Genomic DNA, 14,448 nt, shown 5'->3' with positions numbered 1-14,448 from the left:
AGGAGCTACTGAATGTCATTTTTGGTGAGTTTGGACATTTACAAGCGAATGTGAACGAGATACATTGTGCAATAAACAGTACTGGCTCTGGAGCAGCATGTGTACACGCTGTGTCTGTGTGGAGTCTGGAGTCTCTAGGGCAACAAGCCTGCTTGCTCTGCTTAGAGAAGAAGAGACAGAACACCTTTTCCGTTCTCGGCCTATCAGCTGACAGCGTTCTGATGAAGCTACATTTCTCGGTGTAGCCAGCCTACTTTGCTCCAGATTAACTTTAAGAAAAACATTAGGAAATGTAGCTACATTCTTTCTATAATAAACAGAAATATGATGGCCATGCATTGTTTTTGCAAAAAATACATTGCATGTTTATTGTAAGCTCATTTAGTCTACTTGTGTGACTGCCAGCCTAATAGCGTTGCGCTTCTGTTGTCATCTGATGAAAATGAAGCTATATTCTGCTGAATGTGTTGCAGTAATGCATTTTATGTGAAGAAAAACTATAGTTGCACATCCCTGATCACTCTATTGAAGCAAAAAAACAATTGACTTTCAATATAAAACTCAACCCCTGTCAATACACAGCTCAACTCAACTGCTCCCGCTTTGTGGCATTTACAAACAAGCACGTGACTGGCTCAACTGTTCTGGGGAACTACGGTGAGCTTCATAATGGAGAATAATGTGACAAGTGAAATGAAGAATGCTTTATCTTCTAACATATTGCCCAAGTTGACTGCAGGTATTTACTTACAAAGTAGCTACAAATATTAAAATATATAGAAAAACTTCAAATAAATAGTTAATGGTATTTGTATTTGAAAAACCATCCCGTGGCTATTTCCAAATACCCCGCTATACGGTATACACGGTATACTGCCCAAGCCTACCCACTACCCCACTTAACCTTAACAGAGGTTCACGAGTTGTGGTTGAAGCTTTGGATCTCAGTTGTATGTCCCCCCTCTGTATCAGAAGACTTGTGAGAGCCATGACTGTACATTCAGGAAGGCATGTCAAAGTGTTTGTAGTGAGGTGAGTGTGTGTGGTGAGTATGAGTCAGCAGGTCTTGACTAACAAGTGTTCCGTCATCTATTGGTCATTGGTCTGTGGTTAGATGCATCCTGAGCCAACCTCCCTGGCTGTTGACACAAACAGCATCAGCTGTCTATCTGTCTGTCTGCACCTTCCTCCCACACCTTCAGTAGCTACTAGCAGACAGACGGCTCGATAGATAGCAGGCACAGCACAGCCACAGGGCTGAGGCTGATCGCATCAGGGGGCTTTGAACCGAGGAAGACTAGAGGCACCTGTCTGTTGGTCTGTCTGGCAGTTGATTCAGTTTAGATCAGATCAGATGTGTTACCACACAACTACCTGCTGCCAACCAGAGATAATTGACAGTGCCAAATTTATCCCAGGCCTGTCTGACCTAGCCATTACTTGGCTTTTTGGCAGCCGCTGTTTTCACTGTTGACGTTTACGTGGCTGGGAGCGTCTGTTATGGTAATAAATTGTAGTGTATATGAGGTAGAGGTGTATGGAGATCTTGAAAACAACTAGACGTGTATTGATTTGAATAACACAGGATGAACATCAAAAAGAGACAGGCTAAATTTCTTAAAATCTATTTGACAACTGAAAATCTCTTTATTGTGCAGCCCACACACAGCTCAGTATGAACGAGACATGTTTAAATATGTTTTTCTTCTCTCTGTTAAATCTGACTTGAGGTTTTGTCTTAGTTTTTCTCTCCAGAGCCAGTCTGTGATGGACATACTGTAGCTCAGTAACACGTGGCGCTCCTCAGCACCAGCTAGAACCCAGCAGAGGTCCAACGTGGGGGACTGGTCTCCGGAAGACTGACCCTGGCCCCTGGGCCATGACAGATCCCATCATGGACTTCTTTGACGACCCCAACCTGTTTGTGGGAGGGCTGGACGGGTTGGCTGAGGAGGGCTTCCCCTCTGGACCCTCGCTGGTAGATGTGCTCAACCTCAGCGCAGGCTTTGAGCCTCTACAGGTGGAGCCGATGGGGGCAGGGAAACACCCCGGGATGATACCCACCTCCATGCCCTCCTCCACCCAACAGAGCATGGCTTATGGGCAGCAGATGGGGAATTTTCCAGGCATGAAGGCCCAGAACTCCATGGGACAGCCCTTCGCTGGCTCTGAGGGTGTGGGTGGTGGAGGGATGATAGCAGCACAGCATACCCAGTTCCATGGGCGCTCAATTGGTCAGGCACCCCAATCCAACGCGTTGTTTTCCAACAGCAGCCCCATGTGGGGCAACCAGGACCAGAACGGGAACCTCTACCACCCAGTGCCCCAGCAACAACAACAACTACATCAACAACAGCAGCAGCAACTCCACAACCAACAGCATCACCTCCAACAGCAACAGCCACAGCAGCAGCACCACCCTTGTCAACAACAACTTCAGCAGCAGCAACACCAGCTTCTGAACCAGCGGCAGCAGCACCTTCATCAACAGGTAGTGAACCCTCAGTCTCTATCTCAGCAGCACCACAGCTTCCCCTTCCACCAGGCCAACCAACAGCCAGCATCCCACAATCAGCAGCTTACCACCGGGGGGACCCAGTTCCACTCCAGGGCTGTGCCTAACTCAGGGGCTCTGGCCACAGCTAATGTGGAAACCCCCAATGCCTCACTGGCTGGAACCCCACCACAGCAGGGTGGCTACCAGCTGGTGCAGGGGACTCAGGGGGCCTTTCCTGGGGTAGGGCCAAAGGACTCTAGCATGTCCTTCTCCATGCAGACCTGCTCCCCCATGGCTCACACCCTGTCCTCCTGCTCAGTGAGCTCCACCACCGCCTACCCTCCCTCCCAGTACTCCTTCCCTGGCCAGGGACAACCTGGCATCTCCAGCCTGAGCCAGCCTCTCTCTTTAGCCCCAGTGTCCATGATCCCCACCACCACTCCCCTGCCCTCCTCAGTGCCTGAACTCTCTCTCGTGGGAGCTGGATGTGCGTTTTTGTCTGCTCCAGGGATGACTCAGCATCATCAGCCCAAACAGGTCCCAGTCAGCCAGGCTGAGGACGAATGTCCCTTCCGGGCTCTGCGCTGCTCCAGGCAGACCTTAGGGAACTACGACTCATCTGAGATGTTTGGCCAGGCCATGAGCTGCTACCCCAGTGCAGTCAGCCAGCTCGTTCCAGACCAGCACCAGCCCCAGAACTGTGGATCTAACTTGGAAGTTACCAGACCTCCGGCCAGCACCACTACCACTAACGGCTACGTGTCTCTAGAGGTTAGCCTGGCAGGGCTGCAAGGGGAGGTGGAGGCCCAAGGAGGGGGCTTTGAGGGCCTGGAGGCTCCGGACCTGCTGGCTGATGAGCTGCTGCCTCAGCTGGAGGCTGCCCTCAGTCAGCACGATCACCACGACTCCAACTGTTCCTGGACCAATGGTGGGGATGGAGAGAGGAATGGAAAGGGAGAGGAAGAAGAAGAGATGAAGGAGGAAGACAGGATCTCCATATCCATGGACTACAAGATACAGGTAAACCCATTGGGCCATTAACACTTGCTTTCAGTCTGAGGCTGGCTAGGCTGACATATGCTGACAGACATATGCTGACAGAAATGATGATATGGATGAAGTACCTAGTTATCCAGATTCCGCAGAGTTCTCCTTCATTCATCTATTTAAAGATGCACTATGCAGAAATCACTCTGCCATTTCCTGGTTGCTACAATTCTAATTTCAGTTTATGTGACAAAACAAGCAAGTATAGTGTAGAGAGTCACGTACCATCTAAACCACTGTGAAATATATTTCCCATAACCCAAAATATTGTATTTTCAGCTATTTGAAGCTTGAGTACAAAACTTTAAGTAAAAGATGCAAATATGGAAACGGAAAGCGTAGAAATAGACTTCTTGTTTTCAATGAGATGACAATTCTACGTGAATTTGGTCTGGTCGTTCAAAAAGTGACATATTGCAGCTTTAATGTATTACTACAGGGGAAGAAATACACATTGCCGATGTATAGAATAGTTGTGGTTGTTGGTGCTAATAGTTGTCCTTCCACTTGACCACATGGGCAGGAGGGGATTGGTAAAGCGAATTGTCAAATGTCAAATTATATCTCATTCCATTCCCATTTAAATCTATATCTGCATCTTATCCAGGTTGTTTTATCTATTCAGTTGCAACTATGTTGGAAATTAATGGAAATAATTGACAGTGAGACATGTATTTGTGACAGCTACGTTAATGGATACATCTCTTGCACTGACAGAGAGACTAGAGAGAGCCTTGCCATGCTTTCACTCCTCTCAGCAGCCAGACGCCAGCCAGCCACCCATGTAATGTTTAACTAGCCCTGGAAGAGCATGAGCATATTTGGTGCACCTGCAATCAGGGGGGAGGTGGAGGGAGGGGAAGGAAGCTCAGCCCTCCTTTAAATGATAATAATACAGCCTATTCTAGCTATCCTCTCAGTATTGTGTCCCAAATGGCACCCATTTCCCTATATTTTACCAAAGCCCTGGTCAAGAGTAGTGCACTAAATAGAGAATAGAGTGCCATTGTGGGACACTGACAGACAACAGGTAATTGCAGTAGCCTAGCTGTGTCCCAGGGCCTGATTAATAGTGGCAGCAGTGTCTCCAGGACTTACAGTAACTAAGCGTACTCAAAGCTATAGATGTGGGTCGGGGCAGGCTAGAGGCTTGTCTGTCTGTCTTGCTGCTGCGCACTGCACTCACTACATGGCTAGATAAGAGTGTGGGAGTGGTTGCTGTTGTGGTTTTCTCTGTGCGTGTGTGTCTTTGAGTGAGAGAGAGGGAGAGGAGGGGGAGGGAGAGAGGATAGAGAGGGACAGAGGGAGTAGTGAGTGAGAGATAGGAGGGGGAGGGAGGTAGGATAGAGATGGATAGAGGGAGTAGTGAGTGAGGGAGAGGAGGGGAGGGGGAAGGAGAGAGAGAGAGAGAAGGAGGGAGGGAGGCTAATGACAGACACAGAGAGAGGTAGAGAGTGCATTAGTGTGCTGCTCTGGCTCTGACAGGCACAAGGCGGATCCTGAAGCAGAGCTGGCCAGTAGCATAGCAACATCCATCCACACACCTCTCTTTGCCTGGTTCCACAGTGACGCAGACAGCCAGGCAAAGAGGACCGTCAGCAGCAGTCTGTACTGTATGTCAGACCTGGGTTCAAATACTATTTGTTTAGGTCAAATACTTAAACTGTGCTTGAGTAATGGAACCAATAGAATAGTCCCAAATCTACTAACCCCACCCATCTGGAACTCCAGGCAGGCTAAAGATTTCAAATAGTGTTTGAACCCACATCTGATCACCAGCAGCACAGTGTGTCTGTTCCCTTCCATGGCCCTAGTGCTGGCACATGCAGCTCAGCACTCATCAGAACTATCTCTGACTGGCTCTGTAAATTGTAAACAAGGGAGCGCACACACCCACACACCCACAAACACACACACACACAACTACTCTCTGGTGAATGGTGACTCACAAGTCACTAGGTCTTTACCCTGTCTCTACAGCATAGCTCTGTCCCTCTCAACTCTACCACTTAGACTAACAGGTAGGCTGAAATACTCGAGCACAGACTGGTGTTTTGACCCAGCAGCCAATTTGTCCAATTTGTCCATCCACTAATTGAAATGGGACATGGAACACCAGCAAACAGGCCCAGCTTCCCTACAGTCTGTGTCAACATCCACCCTTGTGTTGATGCTTTTGGGTAGACTGCTCTATTCATGTCCACTGGTGTGTGAAGAGCCAACAGATACTGTGTTTGCTGAACAGGCAGGGCATCAGGGGATAGAGTGGTGCCCATCCCCCTGTCCTAGTCTCACTGCCTGTCTCTGGCCCTGTCTCACTTCCTGTCTCTAGCCCTGTCTCACTGCCTGTTTCTGTCCCTGTCTCACTGCCTGTCTCTGGCCCTGTCTCACCCCCTAGTCCTGTCTCACTGCCTGTCTCTGGCCCTGTCTCACCCCCTAGTCCTGTCTCACTGCCTGTCTCTGGCCCTGTCTCTGGCCCTGTCTCTGGCCCTGTCTCACTCCCTGGCCCTGTCTCACTCCCTGGCCCTGTCTCACTCCCTGGTCCTGTCTCACTCCCTGGTCCTGTCTCACTCCCTGGTCCTGTCTCTGGCCCTGTCACACTCTCTGGTCCTGTGTCTGGCCCTGTCTCACTCCCTGGTCCTGTCTCTAGCCCTGTCTCACTACCTGTCTCTGGCCCTGTCTCACTGCCTGGTCCTGTTTCTAGCCCTGTCTCACTGCCTGGTCCTGTCTCACTCCCTGCTCCTTTCTCTAGCCCTGTCTCACTGCCTGGTCCTGTCTCACTCCCTGGTCCTGTCTCTACCTCTGTCTCACTGCCTGTCTCACTACCTGGTCCTGTCTCTGGCCCTGTCTCACTGCCTGTCTCACTGCCTGGTTCTGTCTCTGGCCGTGTCTCACTCCCTGTCTCTGGCCCTGTCTCACTGCCTGGTCCTGTATCTAGCCCTGTCTCACTGCCTGGTTCTGTCTCTGGCCCTGTCTCACTGCCTGGTCCTGTGTCTGGCCCTGTCTCACTGCCTGGTCCTGTCTCTAGCCCTGTCTCACTGCCTGGTTCTGTCTCTTGCCCTGTCTCACTCCCTGTCTCTGGCCCTGTCTCTAGCCCTGTCTCACTGCCTGGTCCTGTGTCTGGCCCTGTCTCACTGGCTGGTTCTGTCTCTGGCCCTGTCTCACTGCCTGGTCCTGGCTCTGGCCCTGTCTCACTGCCTAGTCCTGTCTCTTGATTTGGGTTGGGCTTATTGTTTGTGCAAAATTGAGACCAACGCATGTGAAGCACACCTGTGTCTCTCACAGAACTGAAACGAGATTCACTTTCTATGATCTCTCTCCCTATCTGCTCTGATAGACATGAATGAGCCTGCAATGCTGATCTCTCCAGTGTTGCACTTCATCATTTATTTCCTTATAGAATCATAGCCGTGCGAAGGGTTCTAGAGGAGCTGCATCACCCCTGATACATTTGCCAAAGTTATAGAGTTACTGCTGTCTGTCCAGAAAGAAATGAAATAATTCAGAATAGCCTAGTACACCATGAGAAAGCATATCATTTAGCCACAGAGGAACATTAGCGTCTTTTAAAAAAAATGTGCCTAGCTGTGAAATGTAGCCCAATAACAAGGCATAGCCTACTGTTGGGAACGCATGGGAAATCTGTCAGTTAATAAACAGCATGCATCAATACCGGTATATAGTATACCACCCAGACAGTTGTAGGCCTAGTCCTCAGGAGCTAGTGCTTGGCTATTCACTGTTAGTCACACAGAGAGACTGACTTCTAGACAGAGGGCTTTTGTTCCCAGTCATTGTGAAGACAGCAGTATGATAAAGGAGCTGAGTATTTATTTTTTGCCTTTATTTAAGTAGGCAAGTCAGTTAAGAACAAATTCTTATTTTCAATGATGGCCTAGGAACAGTGGGTTAACTGCCTTGTTCAGGGGCAGAACAACGGATTTTTTACCTTGTCAGCTCGGGGATTCTGTAACGCTTGTCGTCTGGAGAAAGAGAGGAGGACCAATGCGCAGCGTGGTAAGTGTCCATTATTTTAATAAAACAACTGAACAAAAACGACAAACAGTCCTGTAAGGTGACGAAAAACACTAAACAGAAAATATTCACGCACAACTAAAATGGGGAAAACAGGCTACCTAAGTATGATTCTCAATCAGAGACAACGATCGACAGCTGCCTCTGATTGAGAACCATATCAGGCCGAACACAGAAATACAACAAAGAAAAAAGAACATAGACTACCCACCCCAACTTACACCCTGACCAAACTAACAAAGACAAAATAAAGGAACTAAGGTCAGAACGTGGTGGTGCGGACTCCGGCCGCAAAATCTGAACCTATAGGGGAGGGTCTGGGTGGGCGTCTGTCCGCGGTGGCGGCTCTGGCGCGGGACGTGGACCCCACTCCACCATAGTCTTTGCCCGCTTCAGTGCCCGCTCCAGTGGCGCCTTTAGAGCGGCGAACCTCGTTGCCGACCTTGGACTGGGGACCCTTGCAGCGGGACATGAATAGATGGGAGACTCCGGCAGCGCCTGACTGACGGGCGGCTCTGGCAGCTCCTGACTGACGGGCGGCTCTGGCAGCTCCTGACTGACGGGCGGCTCTGGCAGCTCCTGACTGACGGGCGGCTCTGGCAGCTCCTGACTGACGGGCGGCTCTGGCAGCTCCTGACTGACGGGCGGCTCTGGCAGCTCCTGACTGACGGGCGGCTCTGGCAGCTCCTGACTGACGGGCTGCTCTGGCAGCTCCTGACTGACGGGCTGCTCTGGCCCCCCAAAACGAGACCAAAACGTGCACCCAGGGTGGGTACCAGGACCGGGTTTGGGAAACCCTATTATAGACAACAACTAGGCTACTAGATGTAGTTGGCAGAGAACAATCTCACCACGGGTTGTGCATACCCTTATCTGTCCTCACACTTGATGCAGTCTTACTGCATGACAGCCCCATTACAAACAAATAGCCTTTTGATATGGTCGTCTAAGCAGTAGGCACACCCTGGTGGTTGAATAGCTGATGATGAGCTGCTGTGCTGTACAGCAGGTGCCTCCTGTCTGACTCAGTGCATCAGTGGTTTAGATTTATTCTTCGACTCCCCGACCTCACTCTCCCCTCACCCCCTTCTCTGGCCTCTGGGGACTTTGAAACTAAAGTGTGTGTGTGTGTGTGTGTGTGTGTGTGGGAGGGGGGGGGGCGTCAGTGGGGCCATGTGTGTGAAGACGACTCAGCCAAGAATGTCTGTGGCTGTCAGCCCCCACTGAATTGCTGTCTTTGTTGCTTCCTGACCTTCCTGGGTGAGGTTTATGTAACTCCCAGCCAGACAGCCAGCCAGCCAGTCAGAGAGTGCTGCAGTCAGCCCTGAAACATGACACCAAGTCACTACTCTACTCTTTGGAGGGGGAGGGGCCCACTGCCGCTGGGAAACCTGCCCTCCACGAGGCTGAGAGATGATTGGCTGTTTCTCTGGCTGCGGTTGGCTCTCTCTCTGGTCTGTAGGTCTATCAATCTCTCTCGATCTCTCAATTCAATGTTCAATTTAAGGGGCTTTATTGACATGGGAAACATATGTTTACATTGCCTAAGCAAGTGAAATAGATAATAAACAAAAGTGAAATAAACAATAACAAATGTACAGTACACATTAGACTCACAAAAGTTCCAAAAGAATAAAGACATATGATGTCTATATACAGTGTTGTAATAATGTGCAAATAGTTCAAGTACAAAATGGAAAATAATTAAACATAAATATAGATTGTATTTACAATAGTGTTTGTTCTTCACTGGTTGCCCTTTTCTTGTGGCAAGAAAGTCACAAATCTTGCTGCTGCGATTGCACACTGGTTTTTCACCTAATAGATATGGGAGTTTATCAAAAATGTATTTGTTTTCAAATTATATTGAGGTCTATGTAATCTGAGGGAAATATGAGTCTATAATATGGTCATACATTTGGCAGGAGGTTAGGAAGTGCAGCTCTGTTTCTACCTCATTTTGTGGGCAGTGTGCACATAGCCTGTCTCTCGCTCTGTCTCTCCCTAGCTCTTTCTGACTGCCTATCTCTCTCTTTATGACTGCCTCTCTCTGTTCCTCCAGTCATCCGGCCTCATCTGCCTGCTGGTAGTGGAGGCCTGCCAGGAGTGGGTGGTATCTAGTGGAGGTCAAAGGTGAACAGGAAGTCGGCTCTATTTAAAGTGGGGCGGTCTTTGCTGTGGACGGAAGGGGCGGGCTGTGGGGGGACACTAGAGGAGGAAATGGGTGGCTAGTTAGTAGAGGGAGGGGTGAGAGAGTTGTACTTGGATTTAGCCTAGACTGTGAGGAGCATGTGGGAACCTTGCCAGCCCCAAACTGCACAGTAGGTCTGAATAAAAACCCATTCTCTTTTATTCTGCATTTTTTCTCTCTCTCCCCCGCTCACAGGGGATTAAATAGCTTTGACTATGTTGGCTGGCTAGGGGTTTGGAGAGGAGCGTGCGATAGCCAGCAGGTTCAGTGCTAACATGAGGTTTTGTGTGAGAGGAATGTGAGGGGTGACACAACCCAACGTGACCTCTTCCTTATACTGCAGTCAGGTTAACCTTTCACTGGCTGACAGGAATGAACTTAGCTCAACCACCAGGCAGCCTGCTGAACGCTAGCCTGCCTAGCATAGTCTGTCTCTGGGGAGAGAAAGTGGAGAACAGATTGACACAGTCTACTCTACAGGGACTCTAATGAGACTTTCAGTGGCTCTCATTCCGTTAGACTTAGCTTAGCACTAAATAAGGAACCTAGCACTAAATAGGGCAAGGGGAATAGGGGAAAGGCATTTGGACTGTGGATCATGACATTATGCTTTTAGTCAGCAGATTCGGCCCACTTGTTACAGTGGCACTAAGGTCGGACAGCAAAACTGTCAAGACACCGGAGAGCTAGCACGAGATGGGGCGGCAGGGTAGCCTAGTGGTTAGAGCGTTGGAATAGTAACCGGAAGGTTGCAAGTTCAAACCCCTGAGCTGACAAGGTACAAATCTGTCGTTCTGCTCCTGAACAGAACACTGTTCCTAGGCCGTCATTGTAGATAAGAATTTGTTCTTAACTGACTTGCCTAGTTAAATAAAGGTAAAAAATAGCTTGGAAAACCTACCTCAATATAGGGATGAGAAATGCATTGCACTCCAAATTGTCTCATTATCCCAACTGTTACACCAGAAAGTTTGAACGACTGATAGTTTTTTTGGAAAGCTGCCCTTTTCGTCCCCATGCTTGTTAGCAGAAGCCACACCAGCCATTTTGAAATGGCGCTAGAATGTAAGTTGAACATCAAACCAGCCAATCAGGCTCCTTGCGGACTACGTCATCACGCTGTGGAAATGTAAAAAAATAGTTGCGGGTGGGGAATGGTTTAGTATATTGCCGTGTTCAAAAACACTGGAAACTCAGTGGGAACTCAGTGGGAACTTGTTTTGAATGGTCATCCAACTCGGAATTCCAAGTCGGAAACTCAGGCATCTTTCTAGAGTTCCAAGATGTCTTGAAAGTACCATAGGTCAAGCTTGACCAAAACTATGGATGCTTGTCTAAAGTACAATAATTAATTGGTAATCCATGTCATTGTTGTCAAGGGTGGATTAACAAAGGCAATAAACAGCCACACACTAGAAAGTTGTTGTGTTTGTCTTTCAATAGTTTATTTCTTTGTTCCAACAATTTTGCCTTTGTTAATGCACCCTTGACAACATTGACATTACCAATTATCAATTAATTATGACCAATTAATTACTACACTGGCTTACCAATAAATGATTACCAATTCAATATAATAATGGATTACCAATTAATTATTGTACAGACATAGTTTTGGGAGAGTTTAACATGTACAAAGCCATTCCCCACACATTACTTTTATATTGACATTATCACAGTGCGAAGATGTAGGCTGACTATCCTTTGTTGTTCAACACACGTGGCTTCTGCTACCTAGCATGAGGAGGAAAGGGCAGCGTTCAGGAAAAGTAGCAGTTATTCAATCTTGTAACAGTTGGGATAATAGCACAACTAGGAATACAACTAATTTCTCATCCCTTGATTGAGGTACGTTTTCCAAGTTGGCTCCATGGTGTCTTGATCTACACAGTCGTGCTGTCCGACCCTAGTGCAGCTGTAAGTAAGCAGGTCGGATCTTCTGGCTAATTGTTCTTTATGTGTGTGTGTGTGTGTGTGTGTGTTTTCACACAGGAGTCTCAAAGCGATCAGACAGGTTTATCAGGTAGCTGCTGGTTCCTAGCCGGTTATGTTCACTGGTTTCCATGGCGCTGGGCCCTGAGTCAAGGGTTTGTTTACACAGAGAAACACTTTCACAACATTACACTGACTCTGTGGAAAGGGACAAAATGTAGGCTAACACTATCCTCTGTCTGTCTGCCTTGGATAAAGTTTAGTTTTATACCTCTAGTCTACAACACATAAGTTCATGTTTTAACATTTCAAAGTACAAAATGGAGGGTTGCTCTTTTCTCTCAGAATGTTGTAGGCATACGTCCTGCTTGGATGACTGAGGTGAATATGTTGGAAGAATCCTGTGAATTCCTTCCTATTTAACTCAATCCTCTGCTTGCTGCTCAGTGCAATTACTAGGCTACAGTTTTCAATGTTTTCATTTGCCTATTGGTCTGTGGCATTTGGCCTTCATATACATTAAATCAATCTCTGTGGAATGTTGAATCACATGGTTGTTTTCACTATACTGCCACAAAGCTGCTGTTATTTTGTATGCCCTCACCTCAAGACTGTCCTGTCTGCTGAGTTGTCAGTATGAAAAGCTTAGTGTTGTGGCGTGGATCATTCATTTGATTTATAAAGACTTTCTTGACATTCCTGCTCAGAACAGAACTACAAGTCTGTCTGTTGTCCTCAGTTGAATGTGTGTGGCTGTTCCCTGGGCCCTGTCCTCTGGTGACCCTATAATTTGGTCTCACCGCCATCATAGTTCTGGATAAGTCCATAGTTGGGCGATTCCACGCCAGCTTAGGCGGAAAATATTTTTCAACCATCTGATTGTTCTGGCAATTCTCACATAGAATATTAATTGGGAGGAAGGATGTTGGACATGCTTTTAACATTTGTATCACAAATAATTTTCTTGAAAATCATGATGAAATTGGCAATTTCAGGCCCTTTTAAGACCTATACATGTCTCCTGTAAAACCCTATGATCTGTGAACTGTACATGATACAGACAACATCTTGGTGTCATTATACTTCTTATAGTGTTATCTCAAATATGGAGTATGTCTAGATTCTGAAATAAAAATGTTCACATTCATTTTTTCAACGTAAAAATATCAATATAAATACCTCAAAAGTACCCTTTTTATTTAGTTTTTTTAAACGTATTGTTTAGGACAATATACTTGTCAAACACGTCAAATTTCCAGAGGGAGCTCTCTGGTACCTTTGTAAATATGATCCATTTTATACGTAGACATGTACATTATAGGTCATTAACCAATCACAGCCCTTTCTATCCATTTTCCCATTCCCTGTGTTGGCGGTGCTCATAAAATGTATCATAACTTCAGAATTAGCACAGAACCCACTGGAAATGTCATGTACTTGCAAAGGGTACTTTTGAGATGTTCATATGCCTGTTTTTTTTTATATTGAATGAATTATTGTGAAAATGTGTATTTCAGAATCTAGACATTCTCCATTTGTTAGAGCCCACTATAAGCAGTAAAATGAACAATATGTTGTCTGTATCATGTACGATTCAAGCATCAAGGTTTTACCGGAGGCATTTATAGGTCAAAAAAGGGGTCCTAAAATGGCCACTTTCATCATGATTTAAGAAAACAATTGTTTGTGATACAAATGTAAAAAGCATGTCAAACATAATTTCTCCCAATAAAGTTTATATGTGAGAATTGACAAAACAATTTCTCCGTTGCAGCACTGATGCCTGCTTATTTGCTGCTAACAACCTGGCTTCTCCTGATTTAACCTCTTATTATTGAGAGCTATAGCATGAAGAAGACTGGTGATGAACCCACCAATTGCTCATTTGAATGCATAAATCATACTATTTTGTGTGTTACCACCAGGTAATGCTGATTCATTTCTCAGTTCTCAAGCAAGGAATAGGCCTACGTTTAGAAATTTGTGACACTCCGCGACCCATTCAAAACCTCCCACAACCCACATTTGTTGAGAATCGCTGGTCTAAGTGTAACAGTATAACTAACTAGCTAGCTGTTTCACATCTGTTACATAAGCTCTAAGGGAACCACTGTTGTTGGAATCCCCTCCCTCCATCTCTGCTCCCCAGTAAGTAGGCTGCTCATTGGCAGGTTGTTTTGATGGCTATATTGAAAGTTATTCTGCAATGACCTTGAATGTGCCCATTGTAATGCTTGCTAGGATAATGTAATAACCATCCAGCTTATTTATCTGGAGAGGCCTAAAAACCTTAAGGCTTTGGGTGTGTCACTACACAACAAGGGGAACATTAGTTTGCCTGTATCATTGGGTGCTTAGCTCCTGACTTGTGGTGTATCGTACAGGCTCTCTCAGACCTTCCCTATACTGTGCTAATGACAGATACAGCATCATCTTCAATGACCCTAGACTGCCCTCTCCCCTCTGTCACCCCTCTGCTATCCTATAGAATCCCTAACGACCAGGCCCAAACCACCTTACCCTCCCCAGTCCCAGTCCATTCATCCATGAACCACTCCTATCACCATCCCTCTCAGAGATGCAAATGGCCATCGCATGCCTCTCTTAATGAAATGAAGGAGTCAGTTAACTGAATGACTAATGGAAAGCTAATAGGTGGCTGTTAGTAAAGCTTCTTCATTGGGAGCTATTTGAGGATGTGTAATGGGTGTGATGGTGCAGCCCTCTCTCTCTGCCATGGCAGGTA

General features: G+C 46.9%; 1 protein-coding gene across 8 annotated transcripts in view; it reads left to right on the top strand.

The window, feature by feature from the left end:
• LOC110506740 (chromodomain-helicase-DNA-binding protein 9) overlaps positions 1–14,448 on the top strand; it is a 120,375-nt gene that overhangs the window by 13,149 nt on the left and 92,778 nt on the right. For 5 of the 8 annotated variants that reach the window (XM_036963371.1, XM_036963373.1, XM_036963372.1 and 2 more), the window contains one exon: positions 1,743–3,517. The exons of 1 other annotated variant lie outside the window; for it this stretch is intronic. In XM_036963371.1, coding sequence (XP_036819266.1) covers positions 1,880–3,517 — 1,638 coding nt within the window. In that variant the 5' untranslated portion in view covers positions 1,743–1,879. Of the gene's footprint in view, positions 1–1,742; positions 3,518–9,779; positions 9,905–14,448 lie in introns of those variants that run through there. 2 more of the 8 variants (XM_036963375.1, XM_036963376.1) reach the window with 2 other exon arrangements.

Source organism: Oncorhynchus mykiss, chromosome 26 (assembly GCF_013265735.2).
Source record: "Oncorhynchus mykiss isolate Arlee chromosome 26, USDA_OmykA_1.1, whole genome shotgun sequence".
Taxonomy (NCBI): domain Eukaryota; kingdom Metazoa; phylum Chordata; class Actinopteri; order Salmoniformes; family Salmonidae; genus Oncorhynchus; species Oncorhynchus mykiss.
Note: the sequence above shows the minus strand (reverse complement) of the source record. Positions and strands in the feature narration are given on the sequence as shown.